The following is a 21,362-nucleotide window of genomic DNA, read 5'->3' on the forward strand; positions in this document are numbered from 1 at the left end:
GAATAGCACTGACTTGTTAATTTGTTTCTTGTCGTCTAAAGTGTTGGAGTATGTAATGCTGTCACTCACCTCAAAGCTTTCAAAGAGCAGTGGCTTAGCAAGGCTGTTTCTGTGCATTTGTGTTTGCAAGCTTGGTGAACTGGTTCCAGTTTTATGACGACCTTTTGGCAACACATGTTTTACAGTGGCACTGGTTTTATTGTATAAGAACTCACTTTCATTGAAGAAATTTTTTTTCTTTAACATCCCAAAGATTCTGTTTTGCCCAGAGGTTGTCCAGGCTTGCACACGTTTAACTGGACCCATGACAACTTTGCTAAAGCCCGTTTTTCAGAACTACGCGCTACATTTTCATCCCAAGTTGCTGGCTAGGGTGCCAGACAATTGTAATGTTTGAAGGGGACATCCCTGACCATCATACTTTCTGCCACCTCTTTGTTCTGCAGGAGAATAAAAGGAATTTCAAACTCAAAAAAAAAAAAAGTATTTTTTAAACAGGCCATGAAATTCTTCTCAGATACGCTGTTGGGACTGCAGCCAGCTCCTGTACAGTCTGACTGCACTCAATGTACACTGAAGTCCCTCGGTGCGAAGTCTCGTGTGGGAGTCAGCAGCTGCTCCTTGCAGAGATCCAGCAAGGGACTGCATCCACGCTCCGTAGCTTGGTTCCGCTCCTGGTGGCATCCACAGGTGCTGCAGAGTGTGGTCCCCGGCTGCATCCTGTCAGGAGCGCTGGCACACTCAGCCAGTCTACCCCCACACACAACCGTGCCAGCACTGGAAATGACCAGCCTGGCCAACCTTTCAGGAGCCATGCCTGACTGGGTTCAGTCCCCTTGGACTCACCCCAAGAGAATCTCACAGCCTGAGCTGAACTACCCTCCTCTGACCTCCTGGCACAGTTCTCTTGCTTCCCTTGCTCTCTGGCACGCTGGTGCTTGCTGACACCGCTGCTTTATGTAGTGCTGAAGCACACACAGGCTGGAACAGCATGTGAAGCAGCATGCGGTGCCTTAGAACGGTCAGCTCTCAAACAAGGGCTGCGTGGTGTTCAGAAGCTTTCTATGCCACAGAAACAAAGGGTGTAGGAGGGAGTTACTTACTAGCAGCAAAGAAAAAAGGGGAATGGTGAACCATGCTGGACCAAATGCCTGCCTTCTCCAGTAAGGATAAAACTACCAACTCCCATCTCAGCTGCTATAAAGCAGCTTGTTTTGTCCATCGCAACTGCCAAGACACCTATTTTCATACGGCCATTCCACAGGAAATACACGTCACACAGGGTGAAGGCCACAGCCATTTCAAAGCTCTCTTGTCTTCTATGTACGTTTGTTATCTCTTTACTCCATAAATACATCCGCATTGGATAACTGATCTCACCTAATCTGCACAGCTGACGATTGCCATTGGCTTTTCGGCAACTTCTTCTAGAACTGGGACTGATACTCAGGTGTAGATCTAGGCAGCTGTGATGAAGAATTAGATTTGTGAGCGTGGAAATTGCCACCCTCGATGATGGGCTGGAATGCTGCCTTCCTAGCAGTCACGGTAAAATACGGATGAGCGTGACTAATGACAGCCTTAGTGCTTCCCATGCTGGCCTGCTAAATAACAAAGGTCCAATTCAGAAAACTAACTTAAAAGTCATGGCACAAAACTAACTTAATGTGACAATCATTCTCAGCTAGTACCACAGTAATTCAATTACACTCTCTGCAGGACCAGGAGAGAAAACTGTGTATTTCTTTTTCTCAAATTATAACAAACCTCATAAATTAGGACTATTTTCAAGGTTATCCAGGGCTACTGTCTTCTCATAAAAGCAAGATCCAGATACAGTTTTCCATAGTGCCTCCAGTTTTGAAATGCCACTATGGCTTTAGGTAACTTCAAATACAGAGAAATTTAATGAACTCATATGAAAAATGACTGGAGTCATAATCTTCATAGTACAATGTCACTCCTTTTGGCGTTAAAATCAGCCAATTAGATTTTATGTCATAAAATCTCCATTTGTTGTAGGTTTTGGGATTTAGAACCCTAAACGTATACTGCCACTGCGAAAAACCCGACTGCCTGTAGAGAGGATGGCTGAGCACCAGCGTTTTCAGAAAGACAGACTGACACTCTGGAATAGACCCACTAGTTAGAAGCTTCTTATTGAAGGTCAGTCAAGTTCAGCTGTGTTGTCACTAACATCTTTAATGACATCTTTGACATACCTCTCTGAGATATTGCAGTACCTGGTTCTCAGAGCAATGGATCAAGCTTCTAGAAATCCAATGGAAACATGCTGCCCTGACAGCTACTCCCATCTGGCATGAATTTACCATTGTGCTTTATCTGTAATCCCCCGCTAATGTTTCTGATGTGTCTTTCTAGACCGATGTCTCATCTAATGGGTCACAAGCCACCAAGGGGGGTAGCACAGAAACACTTGTTCCTTTGTTCCCCACCTACTTACCTACCAGGGTTAACGATTCTCTGACAACCTTTCAAAAGACAGATATAAATTACATACCTGCTATCACTATTACCATTGATTATCCCTTCTCTAAAGGGAAAACTACACTTTGCCTCTCCCCAGAGAAACTTCTAACAGGGGAAACTTCAACAAGAGAAAGCTCAGAAGTGGAAGATCATGAGAAGGTGGATGGTCAGTCGTTCTTTCATAATGATTAAAGGAAATGTTTGTGATAAGAATCTAGTAACTACTGCTTACTCAGCATGTGACTTCAACTGATTTTAGAAAGAAACAGTAGAACAACACTGTGGAAAAAGAAAGATAAATAGAAAAAAAAAAAAAAAGAAAAAGAACTGCATTTTCACTGAACTTTGTAGGCTAAGCTCCCATAGGATGTGATCTGAAATAGTGAAATTTTTTGGACATCCTTGAAATTCCTCTGCTCTGGACTGCTTACCTTATTTGATATACTCGTGCCCCTTTTCCTCAGGTAACTTTGAACAGGGAACTTCCATTTAAGACACATACTAGGTGCCTTACGTTAGCTAAGTAGGATCAATTTTGCCTTGCTTAACTACCAATGCATTGCTCTTTTCCATTACTTATTACCCTCCTACACACTGTTACTTGAAAAAAAGCTTTAAAGACTGAGTCAGAGATTAAAAACAATCAAGTTTTTTTTCTCCCTTTCTTCTGATTTGACAGAGGGCCATATATTCAAAGGTATTTACATTTACCCATGTTAAAACTGAAGTAGGTGCCTATTAAATTTTCAGACACACTTTTCTGTCCAGCTGCCTTGGAAATCACTGAGAAATAAATTTTAAAACAAGAGTATCTACCTGCTTGCTACAGATACCATAGTGCATTTTGTTTCATTTCATTGATCTGAAACATTTGCTTCCAACAGAATCAGGCAGCTTTGTGAGTAGTGTTTTCAGTCCTTGCATTTCCAGTATGAGGTCTCCTTTATAAAGTACCTGCTTGCTGTCCTCAGTGGCAGGTGGGTGTTCTGTAACTGACTATGACAGAAATTATGGAATATTAAACTATATTCCCAAAACATGATTTAAAAAAAAAATTAATTGGAAAATTTCTAACTTAGTGTTACAACTACTTTACCTTCCAGGACACAGTTTAGAAGATCAATGCCTTAGCAGAAGAGTGAGCAAAGGACAGTAACTCTTTGCCCTTCAGTCATTTCATCTCCCTTTGTAAATACAACCCTGTATGTTACATCACAGTTCTTCATCTCAGCTGTGTAGCTGGAAGGATCACCACTATTTATTCCTGTCAGGTTCACAGATGCTTCATCTGCACTCAAATTCTCCACCCTTTGAGCACGCCTCACACTTCCACTGCTGAGCAGAAACAGTGACTGGTAATCCTGGCCAAAGGAAAATTTCAAACAGAGTCCTGATCTTTTGGCAACTTCATCAGATCACTGTTCTTGTTCAGAGGTCAGCAGAATGGAAAAACGTTCAATTTCCAGACATCATATTAGTTATTTACAAATGCATCTATGCACAACCATTCTAGGTTTAGAGAAGATCATAAAATTCTCATTGATTAAAATGGGAATGCTGTTACAACCACATACCTTTGTCTCTTCTGTGCAAGTAAAGCAAAAAGATCAGTAGAGATTCTATCTCTGCTGTGTTTATTAGGCTCCTTCCACCTGTGCTGTAACACCCATTCCAATGCAGAGAATGAGAAAGCTAATTTGACAACGTTGTCTCAAGCACACCTTGTCAAGGCATGACGGATCACTGTTTCCTATGCTGAGTGCTCATCCAGCATCTAATTCCTGCACCAGACCCTCTGCTGGCCTTATGCCCAGAACTGAATTTTAGATTTGCATATTTAATCCGCCTGTTTCAGGACTGAAAACTTTTGGGCTGGATAAGACAAGTTAAACATGTGCCACCATCGCCATGTGCTGTTCCCAATCTGTGGAAAACTTTGCCCAGCTCTTAAATACACTTAAAATGTAGAAATGAAATAATATCAATATGCCAGCTTATTGCATGCTTATTGAATAAGTCTATTTAAGAATTCTGATTTTCTTTTCTGTGGCAGAGCAGGGACTGGGTGCTACAGCTAAGCCCTACAAGACATGATCACTTCTACAGTTAAACATTATTTCACCTACAATTATTAGTGGTGCTTAGTCATACATTGCAGTAAGCTGGCTAGAAAAGATTAATGCTGAATCTTCATGGCAGTTAGGTGTGATTTAGACTCTTAATATTCCTTTTAAAATCTCAGCATCCACTCCTTTGAATTCTCAAGAAAGTGCATGGCTGAAATCTCAAGGGACATAAAGCTCACATGGGCCTTCCACTGGAGAGCTGCTACTGTTGAAAAAACAAGCCTGGGCAGGAATAACTTTCCAGAAGATGGCAACTAAAGATTCTTTTAGATGCTTCTTCTCTTCCTCTCTTGAATAGCTTCTCTTCAGATGCTTTGGCCATCACTTATCCTGGGATCACAGACTGATCTGGATCTGCAAACAGCACCCTTGGATAAGACATCACTTCCCTGAAGCTATTGGATCCCAACAGCTTTGCCTGGGAAAAACAGTGCACAAGCCTCTGGTCTGTATTTACATAAAGATCCATGGATTATTTTAAAAAATCCATGAATGCAGATGAGATCATTTATTTTAAGGGATCTTCACATCAATACTTCTAAATTAAGTTTGGTGGCTTTGCCTGAAATGGATTAGGAAACATATACACAGTTCTTTCAGCGAGCAGAATTACAGAGGCAGCAGCATCTCAATGGGAGCATTAACATCTTCAACCAGTGCTGGTCAGTGCTGGAGAGTAATAAAACCCACTTAGGAATGAACTGATTCCCAAAGCTGAAAACATGTGGTGTTATCATTAAAATCAGGAAGAAAAATATTAAACATGTTAGTCTGCCTCTAGGTGAAGTCTCAGCCTTCTGTGTATGTATACGATATTACAAATAACAAAAACCAAGGACTATTTTAGCCTAGCCCACACACACACACACAAAAATGGCAGTCAGAAGTATTACTGACAGTTTTTCTGCTTTCCACCTGAATTTCCTTTCTTCATTCAGAGAACATCAGAGTGGCTGCTAATGTCAATGCTTAGCAGCCTGTAAAATATGTTGCTATAAATAAGAAACTAACCCTGTGTCCTGGGAATTGCAAACTTCCCCTTTACTCTCTGCTTTCTTCAACACATGCAGCCTAAATGAATTCACTGCTAGAACAGTTTTAAAACTGGAAACCTAAATGTCTGCTTTCTCTTCATTTCCCACACAGCTAACAGTTACACGTTTTGTGTTCTCGAGTTCTCTTTGTTTCAAAACAGCTGTTGACTAAGTCTTAACTGTTTTTTCTTTGTGTTTATTCTTCAAATTGTTGAGACAAATAGTGTATAGGTTTGCAAGATGTGCATTTACAGGACAATAATGCAGGTTGGAAAGAACCTCAGTGGGCCACCCAGTCCAACCTCCTGCCCAAAGGAGGGTGCCACTGTGCCAGGCGCTATGTTTGAGCTGTGTCATTGAGCAAGTCAGACTGTATGATTAAATTCTGAGTTCAGTTATCCAGGAAAAGTGCCTAAAAAAATCCTAAACAAGCATTCCTTCCATAAAAGAAATTACTTTGTTTCACAGTATTTAGTGCATTTCCAAATGGGATGGTGGTTTTTTTTTTTTTAATTCCAGCAGTGTCCACTGCAGAACTGATAGGGAATATAAACACTACTACTAATAATAATACAATACTAATAATACAAAATGCTGAGTATTTTGGCAGTGTTCTCTAAATGCTGATAAATAACTGAACATGTATTTTTCTACAGCATAACGGTGTACTTTACTTACATTCGAAATGGAATCACAGCTTTGATAGCAGACGTGTATTTTATCAGTTTAGTAAAAAGTGGATGAGGTAGACATTTCAACACAGAGTACTTGTGTTCAAGAAAAACAGAACACATTTTTCAACTTTAAAAGGACATGTTGCATGATAATGTTTACAAAGCTAATTTTACAGAGCTTTCATACCCAATAGTTCCACCCAGAAGACAGAAGTACATTGAACATCTACATTCATCAGAAGGAAGTACAGAGACTGTACAGACATTGTAAGAAAAACACTGTAAGCACTGTTCAAGCAATGCACGGATATTTTGTAACGTGCAAACACACAATGTCAGTTCTCAAAAAAAATAATGATATAACAGTGCAAAGAACATATCCAGTTCTGACTCTCAGACTAGGCAAGTCCCTTCAGGAGCTAATGAGCTATAAGCTTTCAAGAAGAGACTGCATGTATTGCCACTGCATAGATTGCACAGGAGATGGAGCAGAAAAGTGCAGCAGACGGATTAAGGAAGAGCAAGGAGAGTCCCATCAAGTGAAACAAGGCAGACCATGAATGCAAAAACCTGTGTGAAAGTATTTAGTGCAGTTTCATTCTCTTTGGTGCTGTCACTTCCCCCATGCTTCAAAAAGGGAAACGCTGTGGTAGACACAGTTGACTGGAATAAGATCTTAAGAGATACAGAGCGCTCTGTTTCCCTTTGCATCCCACTGTGTTGGTGTATTGTGTATTGTACTGAATTCTTAATGAGACACATCCTTGCAATGTTGGCAAAGTAGCTTGTCAAAGAAAATATAAATAAAAACAGATAATCATTCTTAAACTTAAAAAAGAAGAGTAATTGGGGATGTGTTTTCTGCCACTCTAGAGTTCGCCTTCTGTGCACTTACTGTGGGGTTAGCAAAGGACACAAATCAGGACTCCCACTTTGAGTATCACTTTTGTCAGGACTACATAATCTACTCTATTCTCAGGTCAAGATATGGGTGAATAAATTAGCTGCATGTTTCTCTTTTGGGAACTCCACAGAGGAGAAAGGTTTGGGAGACATGATTTGCATGTTTGCTACAGCCTCTAGAAAAAAAAAGCTCCCATAATATTACCAGAAACTACGGTTGGATTCTTTCCCTTTTAGGACAAGAAGGTTCAGTCAGATTAGGTCTTTCTGTAGCTGAACACAAGGGACAGTTTGCCATGACAGAGCAGAGAAATATACAAAAAGAAATACAAACATCCCATGTAAATGAGCTTACAGATGTGCCAGCATATACAAAAGCTAAGGGCACTGATGAATCTTTTATTGCTTCTCTGTAAAGTATTGATTAGAGAATAAAAAGAATGCTTTAAATATCACATCCTCAGCAGGTGTAAACCGAGGTAGTTCACTGAAATTAATATAAGTACGTAATTTATTCCAGCAGAAAGATCTTTCTTGTGTGCAGGTCTGTTTTTTTTTCAGGATATACACTGTCAGTTTTGTAAATTTAAGTAAAGGGCTTTGGATTAACACAATCTTTTATCCTAATTCTGAAAGCCCTCACAGAGAAATAAATCCTAATACTTAAAGAAAAGCTGTAGCATTAATGTTTATAAGAGATTCTATACAGATGAGGTAGTGATACAGGATATGCTCTCAGACTCAGGATAAATCTGTGTTTTTATTCTTTCAAATTGTACTATGGAACTCAGAAGTTTGTAGAAGTTGCAAACAAACCAGGGAAGTGTAAAACAAGCACAAGCTGGAAAGTGCATAAACGAATACAGTTCATAAATGCTGTCGTGTCAGTATTTTCCAAATATTGCTCCTATAATGGAAGTAAAAAGCAATAATTTAATTTAAAAGGTCAAGTAATTTACCTTGCATAACTGTGTCTTCCTTTCGTAGTATGCAATCACAGGGTTTGATGCTTGGTAATAGCTTTCGATTCCGTCCTTGATGGTTTCGGCATTATCAGCAGAGTGCTGACCGCTCTGATTTCTCATCAGAAGGCGACTGCTCATGGTTTCCACAGAGCACTCCAGGTACAACACAAGTTTTGGTTCCCCAATCTAGAGAGAAAGAAAAACAACAAGTATTCAAACCACAGAAATGAGGAGCAACAGACTCAGGTACATCATCAAGTGCTTGTTATTTGACATATTCACAGGAATACATCCTGTGAATTACTTTAGGTCACACACTATTTTATGTCAATATTTGCAGTGTAACGCTACATTATTACTATGCATGGCATAAAGGAAGGATGTGATCTATTTCTCTGTGTCTTCAAATTGGTGAGTAATTTCCAAATTTTATAAGAAGTGCATCATTTAGTGCTTTTTGGCTAGTGCCAGACTAGTCATAAGGGAGAGTCTGCCCTTTTCTATAAACCAAATAAATACAAATTTATTTATTTTTATTCCCAAGCCTTGGCAAAGATAGTAAATAATTGTCTCTATCTAGATCTGATTATTTTAGGAGAGAATCAAAAGTTCTAACCACAAATCCCCATTGTTCTTTTCCCGCAATGCTGAAAAATACCCATATAATTTAGCATAAATCTTGCAATACACTCTGTCATGCAGCCTGCTCAGGCACAGCTCTCTCTGACACAAGGTTTTATCTGAGCAACAACTGTTGGGCTGAGTCTAAAGCGATAAACTCCACTCTATCAAGTAAAATAAAGGTGTTACAGGATCAGAGAAAAGTAATGTGATAATTTTTCTATGAAATTATGTATTAAATTCCTGACTGATGCTCTCAGGCTTTTTCTCATTCTTTCCCTTTCTAGCAGGGATTTGGAGAGCACTTTTTAGAACTTCCTTTGAGGAAGGAGTGAGAAGTCTTGAGAAAAGATGACTGTTCTTCACACTAGTGACCATTAGAAATACAGCAAAGAAAGTCTAAATGGCAGATATGTGGAAATTGCCATTGCTACCTTTGTTGACAGCGCTTAAAGGAAGAAATATTCTAAAGGTAAATATTTCATGTTAGGCCTTGTGCATTTGACTGGGGATGTCTGGATTATGTTGTTTCTACACAGCCGAAGCCAAGGGATTATGTTGGACAGTTCAATGACAGGCTTTTATCCATCTATTTTTCCACACAGCTCAGAAAACATTAATGCTATTAGCAGCAATACCAGGTTTTGGGATTAAAACAAGGCCAACAAGGCAGTTTTAACAGTGCAAGAGACTTAGACTGAGAAGTTAAAAAAGATGCGGGCTTAATCAGTGATGTAAACAAATGTCCTTTTTCGTATAATTGGAGGAGGACGGTGAGAAGTTCCTTCCTCCCAGCTCCACATGAGGAATTCCACAGTCTATTCGAAATTATAACAGAATAAATGAGGAATGATTCCTTTAAAGTTATACCCATATTATCAGCTTACAATGAGGATATGAAGGAGTCTACTGACAAGTAGGATCAGACAATATTATCTTGTTTGATAGACCGGGTCTGATTTCCTTTTGAAAAATCTATGTGGTTCTCTTAAATATTTCAATGTTGCTATTCTCTGGAATTCAGATCATTAAAGAAATGCCATTCTTCTGAATAAAAAATTGCTAAAAAGTAAAAGTCATGCCCCTATCAGATATTACAGCAATTTTAAAAACTGTTCTGTTTTTTTTTTTAACTACTGTTTTCCTGACACAATTTAGTTTAAATAATGCATTCTGTGGGGACAGCTCCAGGCAGCCAAACAAGTCTAATGTATGGGGTCTTTACTCTGTCTTATTGGGTATCTTCCACCTGGCCATGTAGAACTTGCAATTTAATATTGTTTTCTACTTCTTACCTAGCAGAAAGACCAAGGAGGGAACAGAGACATGTGCTTCTCTAGAATCATGGTTAGGTAAAAGAACAATTCTATCATAGAAAGGAATTGGGCAGTTGGAGAATAAGCTGTTTCTACACAGCTATTTCTATTTAGGGCTGCCAGGCTTTTAAGTATAAGCACTATAAGCAATGCCTCAGTCCAGGACACTCCAGTCTGTATGTCCTACTTTACAGCATACACCAGCGTTCACAGGACATGACACGTATGCCTACCAGAAAAGGAGCACTGCTGAAATAGTTTCTCCTTCTACACAAAATGAATGAAATTTCCAATGCCTTTTGAATAGTCTGTGCCACTTTAGTAAAGGAACTAATAGATCAACACTTCTATAAATGGCTTCTATAGAAAATCCTGTTGCCCATTATTCTGTCTGGCTTCTGATGCTTAAATCTTGCTAAGCTTTTGTGGTAATCAACTAAAGTAGCTAAAGGTTCACAGAAAAAACCAGATGATTCACTAAAGTTTTATTACCTTTCAAACCTGGATAGGACATTCATGGAGTGTAATATGATAGAATATATACTTAACTATTTCCTCTTGTTCACTATTTCTTTTCTCCTAAACCGTGGTGAATTCACTCATAGGGCTTATACAGAGTATTTTCTGCAGATTGAGAAATGTACAGCTGAGACTTCTCAGTAGGTCTTAGCACATGCTGAGGAAATTCATAACTCTCTGAACTGCCACGCAGTTACTTGCAGAATGCTCTTTTTATGGCTATGCCACCTGTTACACATCACAAAAATTTAATCTGTGGTTTTCTGTTTCAAAGTAGCAGCAAGCTTTAGCAGAGCTGGCTCAATGGTAAGAGATACAAACTGTGAAGATACATGCTTTTCATGAACCTTCAGGGACACCTTCCACTAGATCAGATTCAAGGCCATCCAACCTGGACTTGAACACTTCCAGGGATGAGGCATCCACAACTTCTCTGGCCAACCTGTTCCAGTGCCTTATATCTATATTTCTTCCTTATATCCAATCTAAACCTACCCTCTTTCAGTTTAAAACCATTAACCCTTGTCCTATCGCTACACGCCCTTGTCAAAAGTCTCTCTCCAACTTTCTTGTAGGACCGCTTTAGGTACTGGAAGGCCACTATAAGGTCTCCCCAGAGCCTTCTCTTCTCCAGGCTGAACAGCCCCAACTCTCTCAGCCTGGCCTCACAGGAGAGGTGCTCCAGCCCTCCTCTGAACCCTCTCCAACTAGTCCATAGCCTTCTTATGTTGGGGGTTCCAGAGCTGGATGCAGTACTGCAGGTAGGGTCATCTCACCAGAGCAGAGTAGAGGGGCAGAATCCCCTACCTTGACCTGCTGGCCATGCTTCTTTTGATGCAACCCAGCATGCAGCTGGCGCGCATTGCCAGCTCATGTTGAGCTTCTTGTCAGCCAACACCCCCAAGTCCTTCTCCTCAGGGCTGCTTTCAATTCATTCTCTGCCCAGGCTGTGCTTGGGATTGATCTCATGAAATAGCGCTCGATGATTTTCATAAGAAGTATAGCACCCATCTTTTAGAATTAGAAAACTGGTTCTAAAAACGGTGCTTTCCACATAATGTGAATTGTTCCTGGTTTATATTAAATTTAGGAAAAATCAGCTTTTACTTCTCCTGGAATTATAGAGTTTGTGCAGGTGAGGGTAAAAGCTGGAGTTGATATATTGATGGGGTACCAAAGTTTCAGTGATCAGCGGCACAACACTGTTAGATTGGCTCTTTACACACCCTCATTGCAATCAGCTAAAGATGGGGACCCAAGCAGGATCAGAATGACAGTTATATCTTAATAAGAGTTATAATAGCATTATGATTATATGGTCACCTTGCTCTCAAACTCTTCTGCTTCTTTCAGCTCCCGGGGATAGCCATCGATCAGAAATCCTTTTGTATCCCCTAACCTGGAAACCATAGCTTCTTTCAGTAGCTCTAGGACAATACCCTACATTGGAAAGAAAGGGCGTTACTTGGTTAATTAATAAGAAAGATTGATACCTTTGTTTCTTACACTGACTTTAGTCTGATGCCCTTGAGAACTGCCTTGTTTTGCTAAAAGCAGGTCCTGTGAATGCAAGTGTTTTTCTTGTCCTGCAGGTAGCAGGGCACCCTACTTTTTCTTCTCTCAGGACCAGCTATGCTACACAAATCCAGTGCTGCAAGCCATCCAAGAGTTCCCAATGTGTCCTCTAGATAGCTGGGAATATTTCATAGTTTCAAAATCAACATTCATACCTGTGAAACTCTGGAGTACTGCTGCAGCGTTTTCCAATCTGATTGCATTTTGCTATGTCATTGATATAATTATTACATGGAAAGTGGTAAGGGACCCCATCTGACCAAACCCACTAAAGAGCAAAGCCATCAAAATCAAGCCTTCGCGCAGCTTTTAGTTTCCCCTGAGCAGCACTTCCCAGTATTTTTCATTAACAAACACATCCTATGATCTAGCTGCACTTGCTGAAGATGCACCAGGAGTTCGGGCCGCAGACGTGCCATGTAAAAGTCAAGTCCAGCTGAGAACACCACATCCTGTCTTCATAGCCTCCATTAAACTGCAGTCCAGCTACTCTGGGATGTCAGCCAGCTCTGCAGGGAACCACTGCAGGTACTGTAAATTAGAATAGCTGCCAGGAGGACTTATTCTGAATCTGAAATGTGAAGCTATAAAATGGACATAAAGTTTCTGTTGCCTGTACTTATTCCTACATTTTGTAATGCACAGCACAGCATCTGTCTCACTGTATTTCATGACTAATTTATTGCCTATGGGAGTCTGAAATGTAAAGAAATGCTGGCACAGAAAGGGGAAAGAAATGCCACAGATCCGGCAACGAGGAAACTTCTCCCTCAAGTTGCAGTTTAATTTTACTTAAATGGGAATCATCAGCTGTAGTCTCTTATTTCCGCCCTTTTAGACAATTTACCTACCACTGCCTTTGTTTAACCACTAGGACCCCAAATAAAACCATCGCTTACACCAGGCACAGGTTCACCACATTCCATGATGTCTTTGATCAATTTACTTCTCTCTGACAACGACGATAACTCATTTTGGAGAAGGTCACCAGTGGACAGGTGAGTAAATCCATATTTCTTGGCTAACTGTTCACACTGGCTACCTTTGCCAGAGCCAGGGCCACCTTTGTGAGGAAAAAAAATATCTAGAATTAGAAAAGAATAGATATCTGCCTTTTCTTAAACTATAGCAACCACAGAAGTGGGAGGAAGTTAATGAGACTGCCTTTTTTGCAATTTTTTTTTTTGCAAAGACACTCTATACAGTAAAACAAGTTATGTGCTTCCCTTCTGAAACACTACACTGCTAACTCAAAAATGTGTACCAAAGCCGAAGGAGTCACAACAGTGTGAAATCTCTTACAGAGGAGAACCTGTTCCTAAAACACCACTACTATCTAAAGGAAAAACAGGAAACAGCCAGCCAGTGGGGAAGGGTATTTCACTCAGTTTTGTGTGCCTGCAGTTTACATTAATTTTTAACTGAATCTTAGATTATCAGTGAACTAGTTTTTAGAAGCTAGGAATGAACAGGTAAAACCTTTTGGTCAAGGTTATTCATTGAGACAATGTCATTAAACACTAGTATTATAAGACTTCATTAAGATAGACTTTGTAATCAAAATTGAATTATTTCTCAGCTGAATTTTTATTTGAAAATTTCAGTCTTTTTTTTTTTAAATTGAACAATGTTCAGCTTGATAGCTGCAACAAATATTAGCAAACTAGTGCATCCTTGTGAAGGAAATATTTTGTCCCCATCTATGTAACGGAAAGGTATAGGCACAGAGATGGTGAAACCTGCCTCTGTTATGCGGGATGAACGTAGGTGTACAGTAATTAAACCCTTTTGCACTGTGGTAAATGTCAGAGCAAAATGTCCCTGTGCTCACACCCTTTTCCTTTGAGGAAATCTGTCAGGTGCTGGTATGTCTGCCGATAACTGAGAGCCAGGCACTGAAGCTGCTAAATGCTGACGAAGGCTCAGTCACACCACTCCCTGCAGCGGTGGCACGGGCTTGCTCTTCATGCGTGCTGCAGGGAAGTGTAAGAGTAAAGTGCTCAGCAACAGCGGGCACACGGAGACCTTGCCACCACCTGCTCTTCTGCATCCACAACTGTACTCAGTCAGGAGCTGGAAAACCAGAGCCAAACCACCAGAGGTGTGAAGGGCCATCTGGGCTGCCAGGGTGCACAGGTGAAACTGCTCAAGAGATTTTTCCACAGGCTGGAGGGCAGGCACCTGTGGCCACCCCCCAGCTCACCACAGCCCCACCCTGGGTGCTCACATCTCCCTGGGGCCTGTGGGGAGACAGAGTGGGTGCGAGGGGAAGGGCAGTGACTCAGGTGAATGCTGCAGGCATCCCCCTGTCAGAAATGGCACTTCAAGCCTCCCTGCTTCCTTTGACAGGAGACCTGCCACCATCTGGAGTCCCAAAACTCTGCCTCTCAGATGCCTCTTTGGGAAGCACCCTTTTACTGGGGCCATCTCAGAGGCTCTGGACACCTCCTTGCTCTGCGGGCGCTGGCGTTGCCCTGTCCCACCTCCCCAATGCAGGTGGCTGCTTCTCCCTCCTCACCCTGAAGGTGAACCCTGTGAAAGGCCCAGCGCCTCTTCAGCTTCTCGCTCAGTGGCAGCAGCCACCCCAACCCAGCTGGAGAGACCGGCAGCCCACGGAAATGGCTGGAAACTGCTTCTCAGGGATCCCACTTCTGTGGCTGTGGTCTGCACAGCCAAGGTGAGTGCCCTGGGAGGGCTGACCTGGGTGGAGAGGGCTGTGGGGGCCATCTTGGTGTGGAGATGGGGGAGGCCAGGAAAGCACATTTCCATTGTGACAGGATTTGGGGAGAAATTTCAAGGTGTGTAGCAGCATCTTTATAATTGCTGATGGACCTGTTCAGAAGACCTTCTGCAGCAGGAGGTAATTATACCCTTGTAGGGAGACAGTGCTCAAAAATCAAAAGAGGAGGCAAGGCCAAAATACAAAAACCCCCTCCTTTTGATAAAGTCTTTTAAGTATGCAACTTGTGTATTTATCGACTGTTGTGACTTTCAAATATGACTACACAGCTCTGTTATGTGGATTTAAGATGCTAGAAAATATGTGATTTTCCTTTTTGTTTATATTATCATGAACAAATACAGGAATAACATGTTCACAATAGAGTGAATTTGGCACCGTCTCCTTCTGACTTGAACTTTCTTCTAACTTTTGCATTGAATTTAAGAAATAATTGCTCCAAGCATATAATTTTCAGAGAAGCTACAGTATTGTAGCTGAGAATAAAACTGGGTCATAAGGCAGTAGCATCAAAGGAATGGTTTTGTCTACTGCAACCTGCAGTCTTTTACTTCAGCTTCACAATTATCAGCCTCTGGTGTGAGAATCACACTTATGCTACAACTTTTAACTAGAAATATCTTTGTCATAGTCTCATTTTCTTTCCGATGTGAGTTGCATGTTGTTTTTCTATTGCTTTACTCAGAAGAAAATTATTCTTTTGTAAAAACACTGATTGAAAGAAAACAAGGACTAAATAAGAGTGGTTACAGATAAATTATAGGCAAATTATCTGTAATGAGACTGTTAAATATCTGTAGTGGCAATTAATTTTTATTTCTGGTCTGTTTTGGTTTTCTAGATGAGTAAGTCTGTGTGTGTATGTGCTTGTTTACACGTTCTGTCTCCTGCCCTTGAATATACTAGCGGTGCAGTAAATTAACCCTATTTATTTGGTGTATATACACAATACTAGAAAAAAAAAAGCTATAAAAATTACTTTATTCTGTTTTTTACGTAACTGTTTCTCTTCTGAATGTAGAACCAAACCAGAAACTTCATAATGTCCCTTCGTATACAAAATACACTAGAACTCTTTTCAGAAATAACAATACAAGGACAATTTTTGGTTGTTTAGCTAGCAGGTAAATATTCAGAAAAGTGGATACATTTCTATAATACCTTTATCTGTTAGTATTTTAAATAAGAATGCTGCCAGAATGACTCATTATGCAAGGCATACACCATAATGAGCATTACCGTGCCTCCAAAACATTAATTAAAACTGACTATGTTTATTTTTTATAGAAGAGTTCCAGCAAAGCTGAGATTAAAATGCTGAGCTCTTTAAAGAGGAAAAGACATAATTAAGTAAGTTATGGACTGAAAATGGTAACTTTTATGGCCACTGCTATTAATTTAGTATCATTTGATGAGTAGCAAAACATCCTACTGCTTGACAAACGTACATGACCCACTTTACAAAGTCTTGTGCTTTCTTAGCAACAAATGAGACTAGAGTTCTTGCTTGGCCTTATCTGAGAAAGACTGAATGCCCCTAGGAAATCCAGCATTGAGGGCCAAACACATACTCAGCATTTACACCAGTATTAATTTACATGCCAAAAATTCAAGTATTAGTTAATGTCTTGTCTCCCTCTGAAGGCCAATATTTAATATAACTGAAAAAGAGCTATTTATGTGGGAAAGAATGTGCAAGTGCATTTCCTTACTCATTACATAGTTCCTTCTGGCTCAGGGTATAGCACTTCTACATAAGCAGCTTTCACAGCAAATTAACCCTGCAGTCATGAGGCTTACTATCAATTTGTAGTGTTGCAAAATTTGTTTTTTGTTCTCTTTAGAGGGCCTCTTAAATCTATGCATCTTTCTAAAAAAAAAAATGAGAAAAAGTCATAATTTAATTGAAGTAAGTTTATAAGGAGCAACAGCTGGATATTAAATATAACAAAAGCTAGCACAAATGTATTTTCAGTTAAGAAGCCTTCACTGCAACTTGTTATGCCATTTTTCAAACAGAAAAAAAACTTGAGACATTGAAAAAGGTAGTGAAGTTTTCCCAATGGCTCAGTTGTTAGGAGGAGGAAAATATGTCTCTGCTTTTGTTGAGAAGGCGTAGGATTCTTTGTGAGCACTGTATTTTTTTTTTTTGTATGCTGTCATCTTTTACTGTGCCTACATATACTTGGGGAAAAAAAAAAAGTGTTAACCAGTGACAGACTGATTCATGGTAACTTGCTATTCAGATTAATCATGTTGTATTCCAATTTTCCTATATGGCATGAAGATAAAGAGTTAGAGCCTAGAAAATGGCCAGAGGAGTTATGAGTATGCTGTGATCTGCAGGAGAATGTAGAACTACCAGTAGTTCTTCAATGCTAGCATACTTTTGTACTATCCTAGTATTGCTAAGTGCAGTACATCTTGCTTTGAAGCTCATTCATTAACTTAATAAAAAGTTGCCAATTCAGGAATCAACCATGTTGTATTGTTCAGCAATTATTCTTGGAAACTGTGTCCTTTGTGCTTTCTGATACAAACAGCAAGCAAGTATCTGGAACCAGGGCACTAGACAGAGTACAAAAATTAAACAGTTCTGCATATAGCTTTTCTGTAGAAAGGGTCGGATTAAAAGGTCTGTACCTTAGCACAGTTTTCCCCGCCATTATGTTGATTCAGCTGCCTGTGAAACCGTGTAAGGGGATCTTCTGGTAAATAACTTTCTGGCAGCACTGCTGACTCAGGTGGTCACCTTTCCACATTTGATTACTGCATGCAGAAATGCCTCACAGAGAGCACTTCAAGGGGAGAAAAAGAGTGGTCTCAGTGGGTAGGGAGAAATGACAAGTGCCCACGCAGCACTTCTGAATGTTTAACTGCAGTCTGCCTTAGATCAGTGAAAGATCTGAGCTCAAGAAATTGACTCTCTTACACCTGCTCTCCCTCATGCCCGTATCTCCCCCAGACTATGGAAGACCACAAGCCTAGGCATGTGATTCAAATGTACTGGTCTGGCCTAGAGCACAACATCACAAGCTGATGAATTAATGATGCTGGAGGGAGCTGGGACTGCTGCTGGGAGTGAGCAGGGACAGGAACAAGCAATGTGAGCAGTCCATGAACTGGCTTTACTGCTAGAAATATTAATAAAGCAGAAGTGTCATACAGATAGACTGGGATGTGTCTATTTTAAACTCGCCAAACCTTACGAGTTTATCATATACCAAAATGCTATGAACATTCACGTAAAACATTAGCAGCAGGATTTACAAGAGAGTCACTCCATTAATTTTTAAATGTTTCAGTTTCCAGACCTTATTTTCATAATGAGTATCATCCCTGTGTCATGGAAAAGTGCTTGCAGGGGAAACCTAGCTGCACAACGGAGCCTCAGAAGTCAGAACTGAAATCAAAATAAACCCAGTCAAGCTATCCTTATATTCAAGCTATGTCTTTGGAGGACTTGATCAGTTTGGCAATTGTATTAATGCTACTTGGATTATTTATACAAATAAAAACAAGCCTTAGCTTCAGAATATAGTATTTCAAGGCTTCTCAATAGCACTTCATCTGCTGTTCCTATATGATTTTTATCTAAGTGAAACCATTTCCTGAAAGATGATTTTAATAAAAAAAAAAAAACAACAAAAAAAAAACCAATCAAAAGCACATATTGGCAGAGTGATGTGATGTCCTGGGACATCACTGAGTTGTCATCCTTCTTAAAGAAAACATGGAGTTCATTTCATGGAAAGTCAGACAAAGAAGCTTTCTTCAGCTTCTACAGTTAGCGCTTGGACAGACTGGGGTTTTAATTATAAGCACTGCTCATCCTATGCCTATCTGATTGTAGAAGGAGCCGTAATACAGGTACTGTAGAGTAATTTAGGTTGGAAGGGACCTCATCTGGTAAAATCCTCTACTCACAGCAGGGCAAAATTCAAGGATAAATTAAGCCGTTTAAGGTCTGACATACCTTGGACAAATAGAGTTTTGGGTTTTGTGGTTTGGGGTGGGTTTTTTTGGTGGTGGTTTTTTTTTTTTTTTTTTTGTATGCACAAGAAGCTAGTGTCTCCAGCTGATAATGTTTTACCTGTAAATGTAGGTGGTGATAGTATCTTCAGTGTCACCTGAAAAGCTGGTCTTATTTACACTGAGCTTAAACCATTATCAGCTTTGGTTCATCAGCAAGAATATGACAAGGATTCTGCAGAGGAAATTGGTAACAATAACTAAGATTTAAGCAGTACATTTAAGAGTAAGTGGGGAGTTTGTCTCCAAACCAAAGTGCAGAAAGATTCCTGAAGACTCTCTTCTCTGGCTTCAGCCTTTACCAAAGACAAATGTTCTGTGTTTTATTAAACTCCTGTGGAGGATAGGGAGCGATAATGCTCCCGGTAAGTTTATGTATGACAATCTTCTGGATGTGATAGAGTATTGCATTAGTTAAGAATGATAAAATCATACATTGTTCATTATGGTTAAGATTTTACTTTTCATGTTGCTGTGATGAAAAAGGTTTTCTTGGTTGGTGAGGGATTTTTAGGTGGTTTGAGGTTTTTGGGGTTTTTTTTTTTTCTTTTTTTTTTTTTTTAAGTGACTGGCAATAATTGCATAAGTTTTTAATATTACAGCATGCCCCAAATTTATTTTTGCATCTGTTTAATTTTTTATTTTTCTCTTGAATTTTACTTTACAGGCCAAATTTAATTTGGTTTTGCCTCTTTTGTTACCCTGTTATGTCTCGTATTTTTGACTTGCTGGTTCTATGTCTCTGCTTTGCTGTCCAGATAAAACATTGTCATTGTTGCTTAACTAATCTGAGTTGACTGTTATTCCAATTAATTCCTACATTAACTCTAATGTAAATCTTTGCTATTAAGATTATTTTTCTTCTTCCCCTTTTTGGACAATTTTCGAGGGAAATGAGTGGAGGAGGGAGTTGTCTACTTTTTTCCCTTTGTCTTAAACAGTATCACAATTTGACAGCTATGGCAGATGGTGTATTTATTTCAATTAGGTTGTAAGCTTCTTCAAATGCACATCTTTAGAACTCTAGTTTTAAAACATATTTATAAGGATCTTATTATTTCATTGTGAATAAATATATGTAATGAGTGAATGTTCCTACCGACACCTGAGACCAAGACACCGTTTCCTATTCAAGTATCTACAGCAGCATGCTCTAACCCATCTTGTCTGCTTTCTTTCTAGTCAAAGTATCATGGGCTGAAGATTTCTAGCACTGCCCACTGTAACAGAGTACTTAGCTACTGAGAATTTGTGGTGCTTTTTTTTTTTTTTTTTTTTTTTTTCCGTTCTCCCCCTGTCCCCAAGCTTTACAGTTTTGTTCTGCTCCCCTGAGGCTTCTTCAAAGTTTTCTATTGTCATTGTACAATTCACATTGATTTAGACCTCAGCTCTTGACTGACGTGTAAGACAACTTTACTGCCTAGGCAAGCAACATGCATTTGTTTAATGTGTATAATGTTAAAAACCTGGACGGCACATGGGTCAGGTAGATTTACCCGCCTGAAAAGGCTGAGCTGTAAGTAAAAAAAAAAAAAAAGCTTGTGTCCACTCCAATCTAGCACCAGCAAGAAATCTGGCTCTGGGAAATACCATTTACCTTCATTACCTAGATGGAGTAAAATTAAGATTTTGCAGCCAAATGAGCAACCGTGAAGATTTCATGTTGGTCACTAAAAACAAAACAAAACCCAAAACATCAAAAAAAACCCAGAAAAAAAAAATAACCTCACTCTCCACATCAGACTTCAAGAAGATTTTTCAGGGGTGGGAGGATGAGGGGTGGGGAAGGGGATATTTTGGGGAAAAACATAAATCTTTCTACATAATTTGTTGACAAGTAACCCATGTTTGGACTTGACCAAATTTTTCATTATAACATTATTAACAAAGAAAACTTAAGACTTTTTATTAAGCAGAATTTTCCTCTGTTCCTAGAAAGCTTTTACTAGAAAGTCTGAGATGGATTAAAGAGTAAGAAGAAATAGGGTAAAGGTGTGTTTTCAGTTTTAAACTGGAAGATGGCTAGTAATGTCCCATTTAAAAAAAACCAGAAAATAAAATTAAAACTCACTCTTTGAAAAAGAAAAGGCAGTCCAGAGGTAAATGAAAAATATGCCTTACCATGAACAATTTCAGAAGCAAAATTCCTTAAGCATCCTCAGTTTCTTTAAAAAAAGGTCAGTGTTTGTATAAACCCAAACATAATTTTCTAATAAGATACGTAAGGCAGAGAGAATGAAAATTTGTCACTGTAGCAAACAGCAGGAAGTACTTCAGTAAGCATGGAATTACAGCTTGCTTAAAGACTGAAAATTAGGTATTATGCATCTTCCCCTTAAGAAAAGTCTCCAATGAACTCTTCAGTAA

General features: G+C 39.6%; 1 protein-coding gene across 1 annotated transcript in view; it reads right to left on the reverse strand.

Annotated features, from left to right (window-relative positions):
• AK5 (adenylate kinase 5) overlaps positions 1–21,362 on the reverse strand; it is an 87,969-nt gene that overhangs the window by 2,626 nt on the left and 63,981 nt on the right. Inside the window, exons 11-13 of the mRNA XM_086753182.1 lie at positions 13,123–13,286; positions 11,972–12,088; positions 8,187–8,378 (exon numbers count right to left, since the gene is read on the reverse strand). Coding sequence (XP_086609308.1) covers positions 8,187–8,378; positions 11,972–12,088; positions 13,123–13,286 — 473 coding nt within the window. The remainder of the gene's footprint in view (positions 1–8,186; positions 8,379–11,971; positions 12,089–13,122; positions 13,287–21,362) is intronic.

This window comes from Chlamydotis macqueenii, chromosome 8 (assembly GCF_036417535.1).
Source record: "Chlamydotis macqueenii isolate bChlMac1 chromosome 8, bChlMac1.mat, whole genome shotgun sequence".
Taxonomy (NCBI): domain Eukaryota; kingdom Metazoa; phylum Chordata; class Aves; order Otidiformes; family Otididae; genus Chlamydotis; species Chlamydotis macqueenii.